The sequence below is a fragment of the Onychomys torridus genome, chromosome 13, assembly GCF_903995425.1.
Source record: "Onychomys torridus chromosome 13, mOncTor1.1, whole genome shotgun sequence".
Classification (NCBI taxonomy): Eukaryota; Metazoa; Chordata; class Mammalia; order Rodentia; family Cricetidae; genus Onychomys; species Onychomys torridus.
Window position 1 is genome coordinate 14,672,868 of NC_050455.1, and position 22,675 is coordinate 14,695,542.

Here is a 22,675-nt window from a genome sequence, read left to right on the forward strand (position 1 = left end):
GACAAGGATGCCACTTCACATCAGCAAGCCTTTGTCACATGCCAGGCATCACCTCCGCACAGGGCCCGAGTCAGCAATCTTCACATCCTCAGCAGAAAACTGGTGTCATTAGCATCCCATTTTCCATGTGAGGGAGCTGGGCTCAGGGAGGCTGAGGCATCCATGCATCTTACCCAGGCGGTGTTAGCATCTGCTGTTAGCTTCATACTGTCCTAGGGGACACCACGTACGTCTGGAGATGAATGCAGCGATGGCTGGATCTTTGGCTTGAGCTCTGAGCTTCTGAGCAACTCAGACTCAGACTTAGGTAGCTTTATCCTTTGACCAGCAGATGAGGGGCCTGTTCCTGTTCCTACAGAATGCTTAAATACCGTCCTCTACCCTTGACTGAAATAGTAGTTTAAATTTTCTTATGTGCCTGGAGGACGGTATGGGCTTGGCATTTCTACTGTTGGTGGAAAACTCTGATGAAGCCTCTGCTCTGGCCTCTCACAGGTAGGCCAAGAAAGTCCCGGCTCTTATTGCGACAAGGCCTTTCTGTGTTTTTTATTGTGAAAATGTTCTCTTGAGAGCTGGGAATGTAAACATGGGTTTTTAAAGGGTTTCAGTTGCCCAAATGAGAGTTCTTTCCCCAAGGCCATAAGCATTACAAGAGAAACTTGTGCTTCCTGAGAGGCCAGGAACTTGCTGGAAGCTTAGGGCTCTGACCCTCACATCCCTGACTCTTGGGCCTTGATTAAATCTTTTTGATTCCTGTGTCTGTTCTGGATGTTTCCCTGTTGTCACTCAAGAAGGGATGGCCTTGGGTGTGGCCTGTAGATGGAAACGCAGTGGGATTCGGAAGCTGGTGAATCCCTGGTATCAGCTGCACCGATAAGAAGGGAAGCCCATTGTCCCTGGAGCCACAGGCCTCACACACTCACTGCCTTTGGCCCTGGATCCCAGGCTCTGGTGCTTGTGCATTCCCATCTGACTCAGCAGCTGAGAAGTGGCTCACAGGTGTGGCAGCTGGGCAGTGTTCCAACATGCAGGTGGCAGGGAGCAAGGAACCCTTTCGGGCTCCTGGGGGGCCGTCACAACCTTCTATAGATTTCAATCTTGGAATATGGAAGCCCTGTAAAGTTCCATGCTGAAGTCTGCACTAGGGTGCTCCAGAGAAGCATGACCATTGAGTCTCAGCTCTCTTCTGTCTATTTCTCACCTACCAGCCATCTGCTGCTACCTGCTAGCTTTATTAGCATGTGTTGATGTACAGAGTTGGGCCTTCCTTACAATATTTGCACACATGCACTTTGATTATGTTCAGCCTCTCTCTTATCGCCTATATCCCCTCTTCCTTCCCGGTCCACACCCCCAGCCTTTAGTTTCATGGTCTCCCCCACCTCCCACAGCTAGACTGCTTTGGGATCTTCGCTGTTGTGAGCAGTGCAGCTGTGAACACTGTGTGCAGGTCTCTCCGATACACTGACTTGGATTCTTTGGGGGCACATTCCCAGAAGTGCTACTGCTAGATATATGGGCATTCTGTTCAGAGTGGCTGTACTCACATTTCCACCAGCACACAGCGAGGCTTCCCTTGCTTGCATTCCCGCCAGCAGAGAGGCTTATGTTGTTTTGTGTTTGTTTGTTTGTTTTGTTTTGTTTTCAAGACAGGGTTTCTCTGTGTTGTATTGGTACCTGTTCTGAATCTCGCTCTGTAGCCCAGGCTGGCCTCGAACTCACAGAGACCTGTGTGGCTCTGCCTCCTGAGTGCTGGGATTAAAGGCGTGCGCCACCACTGCCTGGCTGAGGCTTTTTTTTTTTTTTTTTTTTTTTTTTTAAGACACTGGCTTGTGTAGCTGTGCAGAGTGACAAGAGTCACATTGGTAGGTGGTCAAAGGCTGGCCATTCAGGAAAGGACTGATGTTGGAGACTTGTGTAAGGCTGCAGACCAGGCCAGCTGCCTGTGGCTGTCTGTGGGAATTCCACGTTGCTCCCTCAATGCAGCAGGCAGTGGTGCATGCTCTAGTCAGACTGTGTTTAGCACCAGCTTTGTGCAATAAGAGGATGAAAGAGGGGACACCAACCTGTGAGGCAGCTGGAGGGAGGGAACAGGGTGCAGGTCACATTGGTTAGGTTGGGTCCAAGCTCAGTTACTTCCTACCTATGAGACTTTAGCCATCCATCTTAACTTAGTCTCTCTTATCTGTAAAATGCGCAGTGCTAATGCTATCAATCTTGGTGATTTTGTGAAGATAAAACGTGTAAAGTACTCAGAGCTTCATCTGAAACATACTGTTTGTGTGTCTCATACACATCACGAACTATTGGGACCTTTTTTAACATTTGAAAATTATATTTATCTATTGTGTGTGTGCAGGCATGTGCACATGCCACAGTATGGATGTGGAGGTTGAGAATAACTTGTGGGATTTGGTTTCCTTCTTCTACCATGTAGGGTGGACTTGGGTATCAAATGCAGACCATCAGACTTGGCATCAAGTGCCTTTACCCACTGTACCGTCTTGCTGGCCTGTTAACTGTTTTCTCCTGAACCCAAACAGACATATTACCCCATTTCTTGAGAAAAGATACCAGGATCCACTTTTTTCTGAAAGCTGTAGTCATAAAATGAAAGAAAAGAAGATCTGGGCAGATAGACCAGAGTTAAGAGAACTTACTGCTTTTACAGAGGACATAGGTATGGGTCTTAGCACCCACATGGCAGCCCAACCTATAACTCCAGACCCAGAAGATCTGACACCCTCCTCTGGCCTCCAAGGAGTTTTAAACACTTGTGTTCCACTTAAACTCATGTAGGTTTACACACACATAAATTTAAAAAAATTAAAAGAGCATATGTGTTGGAAAACTAAGGAGGTTTTTTTGTTTGTTTGTCTGTTTTTATTTTGTATAGCCCTACCTGTCTTAGAACTCACAGATCAAATTCTGCCTCCTACATGTTGGGATTAAAGGTGTGCCCTACCATGCCCAGCAGGAGGTTTATTTTTATTTTTCTTTTTAAGTACTGGAGCTCGAACCCAGAGCCTCTCACATGCCAGGCAAACACTGGGACATTGAGCTACAGCTGGAGCCACGTAGGGATTGTTTTTCAGCAGATAATGTGATATTTCTTTTTAAAAAGCCAAAGGAATCAGCAAAAAGACTTCTAGAATGAATAACGGCACCAGTATAAATGTTTGTAAAAGAAATACATAAAAAGTCAGCTTTTACCACCATATCTACGTTAGCGTATGAATGTCAGAGGGAGGACATGAGGGTCAAAGGGGGCTCACCATGGATGCTCCTGTGATTGTGCGCACCTGAACTTGAGGATCACACGTGTGTTGCCGTATTTGACTGCTTGAACTGGGTTCTTAGGACATCTTAGGGTTTCTACTGCTGGGAAGAGACCCCATGACCATAGCAACTCTTATAAAGGAAAACATTTAATTGGAGCTGGCTTATAGGTTCAGAGGTTTAGTACATTATTGTCATGGCAGGAAGCATGGTGGCACACAGGCAGACATGGTGCTGGAGTTCTACATCTGTATCCACAGGCAGCAGGAAGAGAGAGACACTGGGCCTGGCTTGAATTTGAAGCTCAAAGCCCACCCCCAGTGATACACTTCCTCCAAGGCCACACCTCCTAATAGTGCCACTTCCTGGTGACTAAGCATCCAAATCTATGAGCCTATGGGGGCCATACCTATTCAAATCACCACATAGGAGAAACCTTATCTGACCACCTGGTATTATTCTTGAATGTTATGTTTGCCATACTTTTCTTAGGCTCGTGAATCTTATCTTTTTTTTTTTTAATTAATTTGTTTTTATGTGTATGGGTGTTTTGCCTGCATATATGTCTGTGTACTGTGTGTGTGCAGTACTCAGAGGCCAGAACATGATACCAGGTCCCTGGAAGTAGAGTTACAGACAGTTGTGAGCCATACTGTAGGTGACGGGAGCTGAACCTGGGTCCTCTACAAGAGCAGCCAGTGCTCTTAACCACTCCAGTTCCCACCTTACCTTTTAATGTGCTTTTTTTTTTAGGGTATTAGGTTTCAATATTGAGGTTATAACTCTCCTCTCATTCGGCCTTTTATTCCAAGACCAAGGCTACTTCCTTCCTTTGCCTAAACCCCATGTAGTGTGGGATTTTGTCACTGTCCTACAACATGCTTCTAGCCTGTCTCCCCTACTGCACACAGGCCCCATCAGTTGTAGGGCCTTGTGTACATGGACAGGTAAAGACCCAGGTGAGTACTGAAACAGAAGAGTTGCAGATGATGAAATTACCCTTTCAACAGGCCTTTTGATTCTGAGTCTGTGAGGGAGAGTCATGATGAGTAAGAAGTAGAGCCAGCCTCGGTGTCCGTCAACAGATAACTAGATAAAGAAGTTCTGCTCTGCTGTGAAGAAAAACAACACTATGGCATCCACAAGCAACTCAAGACTGGAGGTCACCACATAGTTCCCTGGGACTGTGCTTCTGGTTCCCCTCCCACTTCTAATAAGAGATTTAAAGCCACACACGCTCTTCTTTTCTGGGCTCAAACATATAATTGATGCTGTCACTACTCGGGTTCCGCGTCTCCTCCCTACACAATCCTAAGACTAGGATGCTGGAAGGCTCTGCCAGACTCTGTCCCAACTGAGGCCCTGGAAGAAGTGATAAAGATGGGGAAGGGATTCAGTCACAGAAGGACCTGCCATGTTCCCTGTTCTTGGATGGTTTGCTCTCTCAGCTTTCCTTCAACTGTAGGCTTCCTGCCATTCTCTGGTCTCAAGGCCTTTGTTACCCACATGCAGCCAGGATCCATGATATCTCCCACTGTACACTTTATGCCAAGTCTCAGCGCTATCTCTGCACACAAGGGCCTACCTAGGACAGGCCCAGTAGGAATGGAGCTGGGGAGGCCCAGGCCCTTTCTTCCTCTTGGAAACTAAGGCAAGGAAGATTTGAGGTGAGGTAGGGAGTGTGCATATTGCCAGGGTCAATAATAAGTAGCCTGCAAGTGTCCTTGGTGGACTCCTCTTTCGGTAAGAATTTAAAGGAGAAGCCCTGGCAACCTTGAATGGATACCAACAGAGCAGCTCTTCCAGATGGGAGTATGTGTTCCCTTTTCCTATATATGTAAAAACCAAATTAAAATAGCCCTGGGAACGAGCAAGCAGATTGTGTTGTTATATTGCAGGGATTTCACTTCATAGGCTCAGATTTAAAAATCTTCCCCACATGGTCACACTGGCTACCTAGACTCTGGGGAGTATACTTGGTGATAAAACACATATGCTAATCCAGAAAAGCCAAAGTTTCCCATTTTTTTGTTCCTGTGAAGCCTTGTGATGTGCTATTTTGGGATATATTCTTGTTTAGATTGGGTCCCTGCTTGCTGGGCATCTCTTTTAGGTGGGTGTGCATACGTTCAGGTTGTTGGGTGCTGTTGCCTCTGCTGACACCTGTGTTTTGTCTTCTGTCTCTCTTAGGCGGGGCAAGAAGAACAGCATTATTCTGAGGACACAGCTGTCTGTGAGGGTCCATGCCTGCATTGGTGAGTGGCGTCTGAGGCAGGCATGCTTGCTGTCTGCTCTCAGTGATCATGTGTGATGGGGAATGACACAGTTAGAAGCTGTAATTGTCATGTTATCTGCCTGGGCTAGTCCTCGTGGGTTTCTGGAATTTTGGGAAAGCCACTTCTAGCAAGCCTGTTTATTTTGGGCTTCCTTTGCTCTTTTGAGTGTGACTAGAGATAAGACAGCTTGAGGTCACTGACGGAGATCATTCTAGAAGTCACGAAGTCCTTCCTGGATTGTCACCAGTGAGGGCCTCTCTCCAGCTGAAGTGATCCTTCATATGGCTCACTGAAGCTTGCTTTTGGGGAAGTGGAGCCTGAGACCCCAGGTGTGGTCAGGTGACTGGTGGGAGAAAGTGGGGGTACAGAGTGAAATGGTGTGTCGGTTACATGCTGCTGTAATCAAATACTGGGCAGGAAGCAACTTTGGATGCAAAGGTTTGGGTTTCTTTTGCCTTACAGTTTGAGAGAATCCAGCTCTCTCTTGCAGGAAAGGCAGAAGGGCATGAGTATGAGGCAGCTGCCACATTACACGTGTAGTCAGGAAGCAGGGGGAGATGCGTGCTGGTGCTCAGTTGGCTTTCTCCTTTTATTGACTCCTGGACCCCAGCCTGTAGGATTGTGACACCCACATTCAGGGTAGGCCTTCCCCCTTGAGTTAAGTCTCCCTGGAAACAGCTTCATAAGCACGCATACCCAGTTTTACATTTCCCTGGAGATTCCAATTCCAGTTACCTTGAGAGTGAAGATTGCCTGTCACAGAGCTAAGCAAGCAAGGTACTTGGGCTTTCCTGTGGTTGTCGGGGGACCACTGGGTCATTCCTGCAGTCACTGGTTTCCCCCACTGCAGACATGGGTTCACTGGGAAGAAATGGATTATATGTGCCTCACATGAATGGTAGATTCCTTCTAGTACTAAGCCAGGGGCAACCAAGAATTTAAAATCATAAAAAGGAAGAAAGTGAAGTTTACTCTATGCATTAACTATCTCATATGTTCTGGGGTTGGCTTTTATTTGGTGTTTGTGGTGGTCTTCAGGCCTCCTCCGATCAGGGGAATGTCAGTCATGCTATTGATGCTGGCCTGTATCAGAAGCAAAGGATTCATGGATGGAATGGAAGGAACGCTTTCTGGTCCCTTCTTATCCCTGATGGATGAGCGGGCAGCTGGACACTAAGGGGGAATCTATGTCATTTTACTTTGGTGCCATATGCTAGGAGTGGTGGCAAGTGTCAACCTTTGTATTACTCTAAAGCAGAAATGATTGTGCAGATGACTCCAAGTCCTCAGGGACTGGAGGATATCGTAGAGTGGGCTGTAATGTTTTTGGAACCTGGAAGGTCTGTGTGACATGTGGGTAACACTGATTATCTAATCTGCAGTGGCTGTCAGTATGCCACATACATGGACACTATATTGCATCAAATCAGTTGTTTCACATGTATGAAATATGTCTAGTCAAAGAAAAATCCAGTGACCCATCACTTTGTGTAAATTTCTCCCAGCTTTAATTCCAAATCAAGAATGAGGTCAAGCACATACCAGGTGAGAAATAACACTGTAGTCTAACATTGAAATGTAGCAAACCCCCTCCCCCCAGGAGACTGGGGACATAAGTGTGAATTGACTTTTCCTGGGGACAGAAAGGCAATGGAAAGTTGACTTTTATTAGAGTGGTCTGGCTCCAAATTTGAAGGTACTAAATCCTTTTTAGAAAATATGTTTGTGGGCAAGGAATACAGCTCAACTGGTAATGTGCCTGTCTGGCACCCAAAAGGCCTTTGGTTTAATCTCCACCAACATATAAACTGAGTAGGGTGATGCACACCTTTACTCCCAGCACTTGGGAGGTGGAGGCAGGAGAATCAGGAGTTCAGTGCTGTTTTTGGATGCTTAGAAAGTCCAAGGCCAGCATATGGGATACAGGAGATATTGCTCATAAACAAACCAATACTCACATTTGCAATATAAATACCATATCAAATGGTATTTATTTCATACCATGCAATATAAATTATACCAAATATAAATACAACCAAGCCGATATGAATACCTAAATATTTTAACCACAAAACTTTTCTGAACAGCTTCTGTGTTATTGGTTACTTACATTCCATCTTCCATAATTAACGTAGAGCACATGCTTTGTCCCACAGTGTTGATCCTCAGTAGCTAGTTCAACCCATGTGATGTGACTAGGACATCTCCACTCTAATGCCTGGAGGGTTTAATTAGTTACTGATGAGTGTGTGTGTGTGTGTGTGTGTGTGTGTGTGTGTGTGCTCTCAAACTTCCTTATACCAATTTGCCCTGGTTAATGTAAACATCTAATTTAATGAAATAGTACCTCAATGTTTGATCAACTGATTGTGGATATAAAAAGCCATGGCTTTAAAAATTCACTGACTGTTTTGGAAAAGAATCAAAATTAGTCATTACAAAAACATTTAAGTCAAGTGTGTTCTGACATCTATGAAAGGTGAAGGATGTTGGAAACACTTGGAGCCCAGTGCTCACAGATGGTTTCAGCTCTTGCTTGACTTCGAGGGAACTGAATTGGTCACCCATAGACCATGCTGCCAGAATGCTTCATGTCAGAAGACTCATGGGAAATTCTAGTTTGTGGACCATCTATGTCTGTGTCTCTGCAAAGGTAGGAAATGGTACTCAGCTCCCAGAGTGTAAATGAAAACAAGGTCTCAAGGTGTGCATGCCCAGCTTTGAAAGGCTTTTCTGCTTTCATCAGTCTACATCATCAGTTGCCACAGGCCCCAGAGGGTTTGGATGTGTAGACTGATGCCCGAGACAATAGATTTCCTTCGCATTGAACACCGTCCTGCTGGGACCATTTTCTTCTTTTAGCGAGGTCTGCAGTAGCTCCATTCAGGCCCCACTTGAGTAGTACTGTCTGGCTATGCATGGAAGGCAGAATGTGTGCCTCCGCTTCTAAAGTGTCTCTTCCCATTGCGACATAAGCTTTCCCTTTCCATGGGGCAGCAGAAGATGTCATTTCTTTGTTGTGACAGCAGAACAGCACAACACAAAACAAAGCAAAGCCGTGAACAAAAGCTGGAGCAGCCTCCAGTTGAAATGGCAGAGGGGAGCAAGGGGGTACACCTTTCCTATCAGTGGGGCCCTGCTTTCTCTTCTCAAGATCAATTCCTGCTCATGGCTATGTGAGAAACAGATTCATCCCTGAAGGTGTTGGAAGCAGCTGCTGCCAGAGGTTCAGCATGATACACAGCGCCCCGAAAACCTTGCTTTGCACCCATGGCGGTACTGAGAGGACCCACGATAAGCTTTTGTCCCATGGGTCTATCACACTAGCAAGTCGGTGTTTTCCTCACCTCCCCCCTCCCCCCTTTCACCCCAGCTTTTATGGAGTGTAGCGATGTTTACAGTCCAGAGCGAGTGCTGATGAATGAGAGGTGACATGTGTTTGGAATTGCCCAGCGCTAACCTTGGAAGCCTGTACCCATGGGGATAAGTGTAGAGCACAGTCTTTAAGGTTAGCAACTCGGCAGCCTTCACAAGAACCACAGGCCACAGGAGCTCTGCCTTGATGGTCCTGGCTAATCTCTGAGACAGGTCTGTGTGACAGTGCAGCAGTTGGGACGTGTTTGGCAGGAGGCTGGAGTGAGAAAATGCTATAGAGGAGCCCCAGGCTTTTGTACCTTTACGTTCCTCCTTGCTATGGCTTTTCTTTTGGATATTTTTAGTAGGAATGCCTGATGTAATGTATTATAGCAAACAATGCATCGTACATCGCCTTCTTAATTCAGCTTCGATCCCTAAAGAGATAAAAGCATTGGTGTTTCCATCTTAGGCGTGAACCTACAGATCTAAATTAAAAAAGAAATCTCTGATCAGCGGGAGAAGTCTGTATTTTATGAAGTTAGTAGAAAAAAAATCTTCTTTGATCCTGCCAGGGATCCTATTTCAGCCCCAGAAAAGCCCTCCAAGGAACTGGCTTGGATGAGAGAGTTACACAAGGAACAGACAGAAGCCGAAGAAGTGTGGAGTCAGGATGGAATCTAGGATGTAGGAGAAAAAAGTGTGGCTAGCCATAGTGGTGCACGCCTTTAATCCCAGCACTTGGGAGGTGGAGGCAGGTAGATAGATCTCTGCGAGTTCAAGGCTGGCCTGGTCAACATAGTGAATTCCAGGACAGCCACGGCTACATAGTAAGACCCTGTAAGTAAGTAAGTAAGTAAGTAAGTAAGTAAGTAAGTAAGTAAGTAAGTAAGACATACAAGAAAAAAAAGGAAAACTGTGGAAATTGTGAGAACCTGTGATGTTGATCTTATTCACCAATGTGGCTGGTTTAGAATCACCTGGATGATGGACCCAGCCTGTCTTGAGGATCTTTGAAGAGAGCATTTGTATAACTAAAGAGGAAAGACCAGTCCTAAACATAGGTGCTATCATCTCCCGGGCATTTGGAGGGGAAGAATAAAATTGTAGAGAGAAGTCAGCTGAGTGCCAGAATTCCCCTCCTTGCTTCCCGCCTGGTTGAGATGTGAAGAGGCATACCCTGGTATCGACAGAGCCACCTGCAGCCATGCCTTCCCCGCTGCGATGGACTGTATTCCATCCAACCGTGGACCAAATAAACCTTCCTCTTTTAAGTTGCTTCTTCTTTGATCACAGCATCCTCAACAACACCTGACACAGATCCTTAGTTGACACGGCTGGGTTTTCTACTGGCTGACATTTATTTATTTATTTACGTTTGGCTTGGCTTTAAAACTTTTGTTTCTCACTCTTCTGAAGTTGATATTGTCTTTCCTTCAAGAAAAGTCAATCCTGTTGATTGGTCCTCGGGTGCCCAGAAGGACCATGCTTACCAGTGTCCAGCACAGAATGAAAAGGGTAACATTTAGCTGAAGATGCTGAAAGATGACAGCTTGGCAGCAGGTCGTCGGTGCCCTTTCCTCAGTCTTTATGACAGTGAGCTTGGGGCATGGAGGCGGAGAAGTAGGAAGATGCTGAAGTAAGCAGTATCTGCGCGAGGCTTGCCGTTCTGCTCAGAAGGTCAAGGCAGAGGCAGAAAGAACACACTTAGAGAGAAGAACATGGGATGGGATATTTTATCCATAGATGGAGAGAAGGAGTCAGTTTCCTGCAATTGAGGCACCAGCAAAATGAAGTGTCCATGTACAGGGTGCAAAGAATCTCATTCTTCAGGCTAAGCCATGTAGCTATGTGCATCAAGTATTAGAACTGTGACAGTAGTGAGCTCAGGGTACATGTATGCATGCACGTGTGTGTGTGTGTGTGTGTGTGTGTGTGTGTGTGTGTGTGTCTGTCTGTCTGTCTGTCTGTGTGTATGTGTGAAGGTCAGAGACCAACCTTCTGTGTTCCTCAGATGTCATCCACCATTTTTTGTTTTGTTTTGAGATGGGTGTTTCTCACTGACCTGGAACTTACCAACTGGACTAGACTAGCTGGCCAGTGAGCCCCAGGGGCCTGCCTGTCACAGAGCTAAGATGGTAAGTGTGTGCTGCCAGGGCTGGCACTTTTGAACAATGAGTTCTGGTGCTGGAGAGACGGCTTAGTGGCTAAGAGCACTTGTTGCTGTTACAGACGACCAGAGTTTGACTCCCAACACCCATATGACAGTTCACAATCACCTGTAACTCCAGTTCCAGGGGATCTAGCACCCTGTTCTGCTCTCTGTAGGTACCACCAGTCCCTCCCTTCACACACTTAGTTCACAATCATATTCACCTTTCTTTTCCTTTAATTCTTTCTTTAAAATTTTTTTAATCTTCTTGTTCTTTTGAGACAGAGTTTTTCTGTGTAGCCCTGGCTGTCCTAGAACTCACTCTATAGACCAGGTTGGCCTTAAACTCACAGAGCTCTGCCTGCCTCTGCCTACCGAATGCTGGGATTAAAGGCGTGTGCCACCACTATGCAGCTGGCTCTGTTCATCTTTCTTAAGTCCTTTGTCCACCCTGTACTTTTAACTAGGCTGGCATAACTCCCCCACCTCTCCCATCTTTTCCTCTGCAGATCCTGCTGATTTCCAACAGAGCCCACTAGACCTTTGGGAAAACTCCCCCTCCAGCCTCCTTTCCCAGCACTGCCTTGGTGGGTGATGGGGGGACATTGGACTTTGAGACATTAGTTGAAACACATGACCTGTACTCCTTCTTGGCTCTGCCTGTGGTTTGAAATTTCCCTTCAAATTGGGGGTTTTCTTCAGGAAACAAAAAACCAAACAAACCACTTGTGGGTCTGACAGTCCTTGGTGATTGTCTGTGTGACTTAAGGAGGATGAGGTTCTGCTGTGAGTACCAGGCTTGGACAAGTTAGCTCGGCTATCTGGCACCTGGGGTGCTGGCAGACCCGTGCGAGTGCTGCTGGTCCCTGACATGAATATCATCTGACTGAGAAAGAAAGTCAAGCTGGCTGGTCCCAGGCCAGTAGGACCCCCGTGCCCTGAGCCATTTGGTCAGTTTGCCTGTCTGGCTGCCATTGCTTCCTCTCTCTCCAGGCCTTAGACTTATAGCTGACTGATCATGTGCCACCTCCCCACAGAAGTACTTCTGTACCCAATTCTTGGCTTGGGGAGGGCTATCTCTAGGCTTCATTACTGGATACCACAATGACCAACCATGTAATCTCTAGCGGGGTCAGGTACAGAGGGCTATACTTCCTGTTTCTGTCTCTGCATGCCAGGATCCCAGGCTTCCCCAGAAACTCGGATTCTTCACCTTTGATTTCCTCATAGGTGTTTACTGTCTTGCTAGCCACAGCTTCAGCATGGGGGGGGGGGGGGGGTGAGGGGTAGGTTTGGCATCCAGAGGGACTGCAGTAAGTGACTTTTATTTTAAACCTCTTCCCTTTTATACCCTATCAAGCCTGTGACCCAGTTTTGCCTGCAGTTCTGTTTTCTATGTTAAAACAAGCTCTCTGTGTTAATCAGATAAGTACCTCACACCATCTGTTTTCTATCAATCTGTCTCGGGTCCTAGGTGGCAGACCCCACAGAATGTCCACGTGTCTAGTGTGGGAAGAGATTCTTAGGTGGGTCACTGTCTCCCCACTCTGCAGCGTGGCCACTCTCTAAGGGGCCTGAATCAGATTGTGATTGCTAGATGTGCCCAATGACCCATACTTCCATCATCTACCAAAAGGAAGAGTGAAGAGACCCAGGGAGACTGTAACCCACACCTGCCATCAGCCCCAGACCCTGCGTGAGTTTCTGGTCTCGAGATGCTGGGGACTGTGCAGGCTATTGCCCATCTCTCCATGGGTGATGAGCTCTTGGGATGCGTAGACCATGAGTTGAGTTCTCAATAAAGATGAAAAGAGAAGCTCAGGAATTCACTTGATGCTTGGGTCTCACTTCTGCAGAATACAGAGCAGATTTAAGACAGGAGCTACTGTGAGAGGTGGAGTCTGAGGACCTCCCAATAAAGCTATGTCAGGGTGTAGGATCAGAGGTCCCAGGACAGGAAATACAGATGTGAACACACATGAACGAAGATCTCCCAGGCAGCTTTGTTTCAAGTTGTGCTCAGCTCTCTTCTAAGATTTTATTTAAACTGTCTACCACATTCCTAGGGCTTAGTTTTATTTTGTCACTAAAGATCTTCAGATATTGGATATTAGAAATTGAACTTCACGTTGGGACCATTACCCGTTTGCCTGCTTTGTATTGGCTGAGAGATGGTGTCTAACCTGGAAAGGAACACAAATTTTGGTAAAAAGAACTGCCTTGAGCAATTTGGTAGGGATACCTGAGGCTAGAGTTACAAGGGGTTGCTGGTAGTTACACCACAGGCTAGCAGTTAGACTGTAAAACACTGCCAGCCAGCAAAACCTTCAGTGATGTCCAGGAAGCAACCCTGTCAGATTAGCACTGTGCTTTGGAGTGATTTCTATTGCCTTATATGTTTCTCCATCACATGTCTAGCCACTGTGCAGTGCAGTGGTGACCAGAGTTCTGTGCCCATGGCTGTTTCTGTGAAGGGATGGATTCATTTCTATTATGGGACAATCAGGGTCGGTGTTGGGAAACAGACTGTTTTGCCCCTTTACCAGACATTTTGATACCCAGCGGATGCAGTTTAGAAGGAGGGTGGATGTTCCACTGTGCATTGCTTTTCAAAGGTGGCCTTCTCAGGATTAGATGCATATTAATGTGTTATTCATGTCTTGGCCTTAGATTCAGAAAAAAGGGGTTCTTGGAAGATCATGGGAGCATTTTGCTCATTTTTATTGTATTGGAAATACCTAATGGGAAGTATTTAAACTTGGACTCCCTCAAGTCAAAACCAGATAAAACTAGGTACAGCAGGGGACTGATTCAGGGTTTAATTTAAAGGTGGAAAAAGAAAGTCAAACATTGGAACATTTATTCTAGTACTTGAACTTAAGATGATGGGTGATGGAATAGAGACAGAAGAGCGGAGGAGGAAGTTTGGAAGGGTTTAATCAATTGTCATCTTAATTGAAGAGAGACCTAGAAGTAAACTATTGTTTGTGTTTATAAACAAAGTGAAGAGTCAGGACCCTGATCCACTAAGGCTGCTCTGTGGCTTTCTTGAGTCTCCCTAGCTGTGTGGTCAAGAGGTTGTGTGTGGTAGGAATGTTGGTCCAGGGCCTTGTGGACGAGCTCTTCAGGGGGCTGATGTGTGCTAGAATGGATGCCTTTGGAGATGCTTTCTACTCTCCTGTCCCTGTGGGTTCTTTGATAAGCTTCCACCTGCTTTAATGTGCTGTGTGACCTAGGTGTCACCTAGAGGTGAGCAGATGAAGGCACAAACCTCAAACTTCCCACTGAGTGGGCAAGTATGTCCTGTGATGTCACATGGGAAGATAACTGGAATGAACATGGAGACAGCTCTGGGGTTTTCATCTAGAAGCAGAGTTAGCATCATGGTGAATCCTGATAGTCTCCCCACTGTGGAGGGCAAGGCCAGGGCATTTCTCAAGATCAAAATCGAGGCAGGGCTACTGTCCTTGGGCAACTGCTATGTATAAGTTTAACATGTTATCCATTTATTCTCTGGACACATTGCCTTACAGAAGGAGAGAGATTTGAGGAGGTTCAGTTGCTCTCTTTGGAACACAGAGTAAGACTGAGGATGCTCTTCAAGTCCACATTTGCCTAGCTGCTGACTGGAAATGCCTGGTTTCAATAGAAGCAATCTACTTTTTAACAGGCTGTCTTTTGCACAGAAGTAGAAAGATAAATTCCCACTAAGCACTTAATGCTCCTGCTTCCTGATGGGCACTGAGCAAAAAGCATTCAGCAGATGTCACCTCATTTAATATAGGAGTTACAGTCCCCATTTAGTAGATGAGGAAGTTAGCTACTCAGCAGTCTGGTACTCAGCCAAGGCCTTGCAAGCAGAGCTGGACCCAGGTCTGCCTGACTGCCTGGTACTGTATCCGCTTTTGTGCTTTGCTTCCTCATATCCTTGACCAAGAACTACCTCTGGATGAGTCCTTGATTAGCCCAGCTCTGGGCGAATGGGGGAGTACAGACTCTGATGTCAGACTTGCCCCTGAGAAACTACATGTCCTTGAACAGGTGACCTTACTTGTCAAACTGAATGGTATTTTGTTTCAGAATTGTGAAGATTAGATAAATATTTCATTGACACCAGAACCATGAAAGTGCTCACCTTGAATGTTGGTTTGTAGGTTCAAAGAATGGGCAGAAGACAGACCAGAGTTTATGTCCTAGGCCTCTGTCCACTTATCTGTAGCAGCAAGGATCAAGGGATCTGGTGCTTCCTGCTGCTGCTGGTAACATGCTGAAGCATATGTGTGTACACTCTGAGCACTGTTCTCTGTCATACATCAAGCACTGGGCACATGTGACAGGTCTCACCAACATCAAAAAACAGTCTTGCTGTCTGTGGCTTTACCAATTGTTAGAAGAATGCAGTGGCCCATGGCTGTAATCCTAGCACTTGGGAGACAAGAGACATGAGGATTTGCCATAAGTCTGAGGACAGCCTAATGTACATAGCAAGTTAAAGGGCAGCCTGAGCTGCTACACATCCTCAAAACCCACAATCCAATTGTTAGAGCAAAGTTGAATTGCACTGATGTAGCCGCTCTCACTGATGGAGGATCTGGTCTCTCTCCAAGGATGATGATGTACATGAGATGCTTGGTTTGCCTCTAATGCTTGAGGGACCCCATTCTCCCTATTCAGAATTGTATTAAGTGTGAGACTGGGGCATGACATTGTGCTTCCCACCCAGGAAATCCTAGCAATACCCCATTCCCATGTTAAAGGTACATCTTCACATTTCCTTTTCCTGGTTAACTTAGCTTGACTATGGGTTGATAAAGCTTGGCTCGTTGAAAACTTATGTTTGCACAAGGCAGAGTTGCCTGATACTGGGCATGCTGTGGGTGCTGGGGTTGTTGGGGATGAGCTGAGCAGGCACTTTGCTTGCTGAGGCTTGGGCTCAGATGCTGCCTGGAAGCAGTGGAGAGGGCCATGGGGGTGTTTTGCCTTTCCTCAGGAAGCCATTTTCCAGCCCATTAGGTACTTGAAAAAGAAGCCCCATGGAGCTGTCCTAGTGATGAATTTCAAGGCTGTGTGTGTGTGTGTGTGTGTGTGTGTGTGTGTGTGTGTGTGTGTGTTTTCACACACACATGTGCTGTATAGATCAGAGAAATTTTGAAGACAGGGAATCAAGGTAGGCATGTCAGATGAGACGGCCTGAGCATGCCCACAGCTGTTCACACCAGGCTTCTGCAAGCCAAGCTGCTAGGTGTACCAGCCTGGGACTGGTACTGAGTGCAGGCTGGCCTGGGGTGGTAGGTGTGGCCCTTCCTCCCCTTGGCTCTTCTCCAAGATTTGGAAGTCAGTCTTGCCCTTGTCAGGACTCGTAGGAGCTCCAGGCTGCGGTGTCTGGCATGGGATGGGTAGGGAACAGAGGGTTCGCAGATCAGCACGTTAGTAAGTCAGGCAAGAGACACTGATATGGGCCTTGTGGGGAAGTGCTTTTGATGTCACCTCCAGGTGAAGTTGTGCCAGAATCCGAGATTAAACACTCAGAGCGGTGCTGAAGAGGTCTAGAGGGAGAGAGGAGTGGGGACAGAGTGACTTGGCGTGAAAGCAGAGAGGGGCTGCTTTGGGGGGGATCAGCAACAAGGGAGGTGGGCAGAGGGCAGTGGAGGACAGACCCAGCCAAAGGAAGGCGTGAGTGCTGAAGGGATAGAGTAGGGTAGGAGTGAACGCTGCTTTGCAGAGGACCTTAGCACTCACTTCGGGCGGCTCCCAGCCACCTGTAACTTCAGATCTGATGCCTCGGAGGGCACCTCATGTGCACACACCCACACACATGAGCATAGCTAAAATCAATAATAAAAATAAAATGTAAAAATATGTGCTAATACGTGTGAAATGTCACAGTGAAACCCATTATTTAAATGGGTTCATACAATGGACCAAATTAAACATGCTAGGGATTTTGGTTTGTTTGTTTGCTTTTGTAGTCCCCCTCTGGCATGTTTTCCCTCCCCTCCTCTCTCTCTTGCCTCCTTCTTTCTTCTTCTCTCACTCCCCTCCCCCTCTGTTCCTTCACTTTTATCTGTTGCGTTGAGGTCAGAACCAGGACATGGTAGGCAAGTGCTCAACCCTGAGCTCTAGGTAGCCTCAGTCATCTTTATATTTTTGAGAAAGGACCCACTAAGTTGTCCAGGCTGGCCTAGAACTCACTCTACAGTTAAGGCAGGCCTTTAACTTAGAATTCTCCTGCCTCAGCCTCACGAAGACAAGTATGTGCAACCACGTATTTTTTTTTTCCATTTTAATTTGTGTGTGTTCTTGTGTCTGTATGTGTGTATGTGTACATGCGTGTGTATGTGTCTATGTGCATATGTGTGTATGTGTATATATATGTGTGTGTGTGTGTGTGTGTGTGTGTGTGTGTGTGTGTGTGTGTATGAATGTGGATACAGGCTTTCTCTACTCCTGTGTGAATGTTAGAGAACAGCTTGGGTGTTGGCCCTCACCTTCCCCCATGTTTGAAAAAACGCCATCTTGTGTTGGTCTGCCTCTGGGCACAGCTATGCTGTTTGACAAGCCTCTGAAGGTTTCTTGTCTCTGCCTCCCATCTCTCTGTGAGAGCACGGGAATTATAGGTGCATGCTACTACATCTGGCTTTCTATGGGTTCTGGGGACTAACTCAGATTCTCATGCTTGAGTGGCAAACACTTACCTACTACACCATCTTCCCAGCCACATTTTTATTTCTTAAGAGGAATGGTGTGGGACCCAGAAGCCACCCAGTCATGACAACAATGGAGCTGCTTATTTCTCAGGGACAGACGGTAGTGGAGGGTGTCAGGTGCCCTGGAATGATGTTGTAGTTGAGGGGAAAGGGTAGTTGAGAGAGCAATAGGATCTTGATTGTCAAACCAGCATCACCTGGTGGTTAGATGGTGGACACACATATAACAGTTTCTCCAGCAACAGGAGACTGTGGAGTCAGGAGGGCTGCTCTAATAAGCAACAGGTGAAGAGCCTGGCCTCTGTGATTCCTGAAGGGTTTTCATTAGTGGAAGCTCGGATTCCATTCCTGTCAAGATTGTATGGGCCAAAACCATCCTTGTCAGTTGTGGTACTGTTTCTAGATTTCTGGCCGAGCAACTGCACAGTTATTAAATGCCTGGTGAGTACAACCACGATTGTTATGCCTCCCTGGAGTTCTGTGTTTTAGACATGCACTCCCTCTCCATAGAGGGTGTGGCCTGGGTTTCCATTTTCTTCTGCTGTGGGGTCATCTCGTTTGATTCCTCAGCTCTGTCCTTGTTTGAAGACAAGTGCAGGGTCTTCCCCCAGCTGCCCAGGACAGCAGGAAGAGCCTGCCTGCACCTCCTCTTCTTCACTCCTGCCTAACAGAAGAGGGTGAACATTCGAGAAAGCAGGGGGTGTCCTATTCCAAGGGCTCCCAGAGTCTGCTTGCCGTGGTCTGGTGACCTGCCACAGTGGTGGAGCCGGCCATGTGTCTTGGAAGCCCTCTGGATGAAATTCAAGCAAGGCCCCATCTGCCTCTCTGGTTCCCCATGTGGTTCAGACCTCATGAAGGCAAAGAGCACTGTCACTTGTGCTACCAGGCTCCATGCAGAGGCTCTCAGGTACGGAAGACTGGTATAGCACTCAGGAACGTGGTATTTTAGTCCAGCTGTGCTTCAGTGCATGTGAGCCCTGGCCTGTCAGATGGAAGGATGAACTGTGTCCTTGTCCATGTGTGTGTGTCTCTGTGTGTGCGTGTGTATGTGTGTGTGTGTGTTTGTGTGTGTGTGTGTGTGTGTGTGTGTGTGTGTGTGTGTACAGGATGGTCAGCTGTTCTGCTGCCCTCCTCTCAGTGACTTTGATTGAAGAGGTATTGCTTCATTAAAACTAAATTGGAGGTGCCCTGAGTTTTGTTTTTTTCAAGACCAGAATATTCGAGGTCAAAGACAGGGAGTGAGTTTTAAATAAAATGTGATGTCATCTGTGTGCATAGTCTGATACCAGCTTGGCATTTGCTGTTCTGGAGAAGACAGCGTGTGCCCATGCTGCGTCACACACACTGCTCCCCGCTGGAAGCACAACCTAGTCTTGCAAGCATATTCTTTACCTTGATTTTTTTTCAGCAAATGCTTTTTGAATGATGTAAGAAAAATCACCACAGTATCGAGCTATGAGTGAGAGACTGTTTTGAGATGAGACTGTTGCAGCTAGCCTGCTTTAGCAGAGCATCCTACCTGGCCAGTGGCTGGTCTCAGAGGCCAAGCAAACTGCTTCCTACCTGAGGGGCTGGCTGCAGCTGCGCTCATCACACTGTGTTAGTGTTGTCACTGTGGTACACACCTGAAAAAGTCAGTTGAGGGAGGGATTGTTCCGGCTCACTATTTGAGAGGGTGCAGTCCAACATGGTGGTCCACAGCTGTTGCAGGAGGAGCATCAAGCTGCTTGTTGTTATCTTGGAGGATTTGGAAATAGAGAAATCAGACTGGGCCCAGGCTGGTCTACAACCCATGAGGCTTACCCTCTGGTGACTGATTCTTTTTTCTCCCAGACAGACCCAACCTCCTCAAAAGTTTCACAACCTCCTAAAACAGTGCCACGGCTGGGACCCAAGTGTCCAAACACACGAGCCTAGAGAGAGACATTTTACATTTACCATGGTGTGATGCTGGATTGCCCACATTTGGAGAGAGAAGTATGAATTAGTTTACTCTCCAGCTCTGGGACCTGGAGTAACCACAAAGTATGACAGGTGGAAAAATGGACGACAAACTTGGGGGGACAATGATATGTGAATTGGTAATGGGTAACTCATAAATGAAGCCATCTTGGGAAGAGAGGGTGGCATCCTGCTCAGGAGATGACACTGCCTTGGCTTCTTTGCCCTCAACCCAGAAATAGACCATGGATGCTTACCAGGAGGTATGTGATGAGAAGTTAGAAGTTGAAGGTCAGCTGGGTGGTGGCGGCACAGGCCTTTAATCCCAGCACTTGGGAGGCAGAGGCAGGTGGATCTCTGTGAGTTTGAGGCCAGCCTGGGCTACAGAGTGAGTTCTAGGAAAGGTGCAAAGCTACACAGAGAAACCCTATCTCAAAAAAAACAAAAACAAAAACAAAAACAAAAACAAAACCCAAACAAACCAAAAACCAAAAACCAAAACAAAACAAAACAAGAAACCAACCCCAAACCAAAACAAACAAACAAAAATAAAGAAGTTGAGGGTCAGAGAGTCTGGGAACTCAAATTGTAGCCAACACTGCTCTGCTGCTTCTGTGTCCTCCTTTGAACATAAGAACAAGTTTCATAGGATGCTGCCATCCCCGAGAGGGATGCTTGTGGCTATCATGTGCTGACTTGCCACATGCTGAGGGTGAGAGACACCATGTGGAAAGACAGCAAGGGTACCCAAGGCTTGAATACAAAGTGTTGTCACTTTTGGTGACAGTCAGGGACTAGGTATAGTTGGCCTATTTCTAGACAGATGCTAGGTTTCCTTTATCTTATGGATGCCTGTGGGTACCTGAAATCCATGTGTGACCCCTGTCCAGGTCGGGTCATCCTTGTCCATAGTGTCACTTCTTTCATAGTGGCAGGAGCATCCTATGGGGAAGCTGTGCACAGCAGCAGACAGGCTCAGCTCTTGGAGACTAGGCAGGTTGAAGGCCCACAGCTACAGTGGGTGGCATCTCAAAAAAGGTCTTTGGAAGCCAGAGCTTTGCAACCAGACGCACCCACGTTAAGTCCTGTTTTTTACTTCCCAGCAGGTTGTAAAAGGGGTGATGGGTTATTCTGTGTCATATATCCCTTCCTTTCCTGTGTTTCACAGGCCACACAGACCCACGGATTTGTATGTGTGCTATCTTCTGGATTGACTCTGAGGTTTTCTGGCCTCACTGGTCATCTCTTCCATGATGAGTTGGGGCATGTGATGTGCTTGTCATAGGTCGTGTGTGTGTGTGTGTGTGTGTGTGTGTGTGTGTGTGTGTGTGTGTGTGTGTGTGCGTGTTTGTGTTTGTAGGGGACTCGCTACATAGGAGTTCTGGCTGTCCTACCATGTATCACTGGTCCCTTTACAAAAGGGTGGACACTGGAGGATTGGAGATGCTCTGTCTGGTTTCTATCCTGGATCTACTACTCAGGCTGTGTGGCCTTGAGCAAGCGCCTTCTCTCCGCCTCTATTTCCTTGACTATAAAATGAGACAATTAGGGTTGTTGGGGGGGTGTTTCCGTATTTATTTTTCATTGAAGTGACAACATGTCTGATAAAAGTTATGTAAGGCTGGACCGACTTGCAGTTTGAAGTAGAGTCCCTTATGGTGGGGAATGGGTGGAGGTAGGAGCATCCACATTCAGGAAGCAGAAGGGGATGAATGCCAGCACTCAACTAGCTTTTTCCTCTTTGTTCGTCTAAGACTCCAGCCCATGGCAGAATGCCACTCCTATTTACGCTGGGTCTTCCCATCTTAGCTAACTCAATCAAGAAACTCCTTGCCTGACATGCCCAGAGATTTGTCTTCTAAGTGATTCTAGACCTTGTCAGGTTGGTACTGTTAACCACCACAGGGGGCTCAAGGAATGAATCCATATCAGGTACTTAGAACAGCACCCAGTGTTCAGTCAATACTGGGTATGGAGAGGCTATTATTGGCTCCTTGGCACAACCGTTAGCACATGGCGGGTCTTAATATATCTATATGAATAATAACAGCAGCAGAGTTTGGGATTAGAGTGGGAGCCAAGCTGAAACAGGAGAGCACAGAGGGAGTCATCTTCCCTTTCTTCCTGAAATCCTCTCGGGTTTCCCCTGAAGGGCTGATAAGATGAAATGGCCGAAGGTGAACACTGTCTGCTGAAACCAACCTCCCCGAGGAGACTCCCCGAGTAGACAGAGGAAAGGCCGGCTCTGCCCTCATGGCTCTGATCCTTATACTGCTGTTTTCTTCCCTCATTAGTCCCACAGGGACCCAGCAAGGTGGCGTGAGGGCAGAGGGCTCCTGTGCAGGAGCAGGCAGGGTGCCTGTGTCTCCTTTCATGGTGTTTTCTGAGCCCGTCTGGGTTTCTGCTCACAGCTGATTCATGCCTCGACATCCAGCAGATTCTTTTTCCTCTGGCTCCCGTGATGGCAGATGGGAAGGGCGGTTTTAATGAATTACTGTTTTCCTTTGGAGATTAGGCTTTCATTATAAATATAATTGCTGACACACAGCCTTCTGGTGCTTACATATCATTTGCCAATTAGGATAATGGATTCAAAAAGTCTCCTGGAAAGTGACATGGGCAACGTTAAGCCTGTAAAGTCCGTGTGGCGCACCGGCGGGTGAGGTACTTTGGCCAACTGGACGCAGCATGTCCCAAGTCTGCCCACAATGTGCTTGGGCTGAGAGGTCTGAAAATATTCATGACCTTTGAGGAAGAGATTAAAATTAGTAGGTAGAGATGCTGCAGCCAAGCTTGTGATGTGTCATTCCAAGTGTCTGCCATGCCTGCCACATGCTTCTGGTTCGGCTGTGGTGGGGGCGGGGAGGCTGTGCCACTTAATTTTAGAGATAAACAATTGAATGAAGTATTGAAACCATTTGTGATGGGTTTGAAACTGGTGATGGGTGTCGTAATGTTTCCATCAC

At 46.8% G+C, this 22,675-nt stretch overlaps 1 protein-coding gene across 4 annotated transcripts in view; it reads left to right on the top strand.

Annotated features, from left to right (window-relative positions):
* The window catches only part of Fhod3 (formin homology 2 domain containing 3), a 429,128-nt gene that overhangs the window by 56,875 nt on the left and 349,578 nt on the right, over window positions 1–22,675 (top strand). For all 4 annotated transcript variants that reach the window (XM_036204945.1, XM_036204946.1, XM_036204947.1 and 1 more), the window contains exon 3: window positions 5,470–5,534. In XM_036204945.1, coding sequence (XP_036060838.1) covers window positions 5,470–5,534 — 65 coding nt within the window. The remainder of the gene's footprint in view (window positions 1–5,469; window positions 5,535–22,675) is intronic.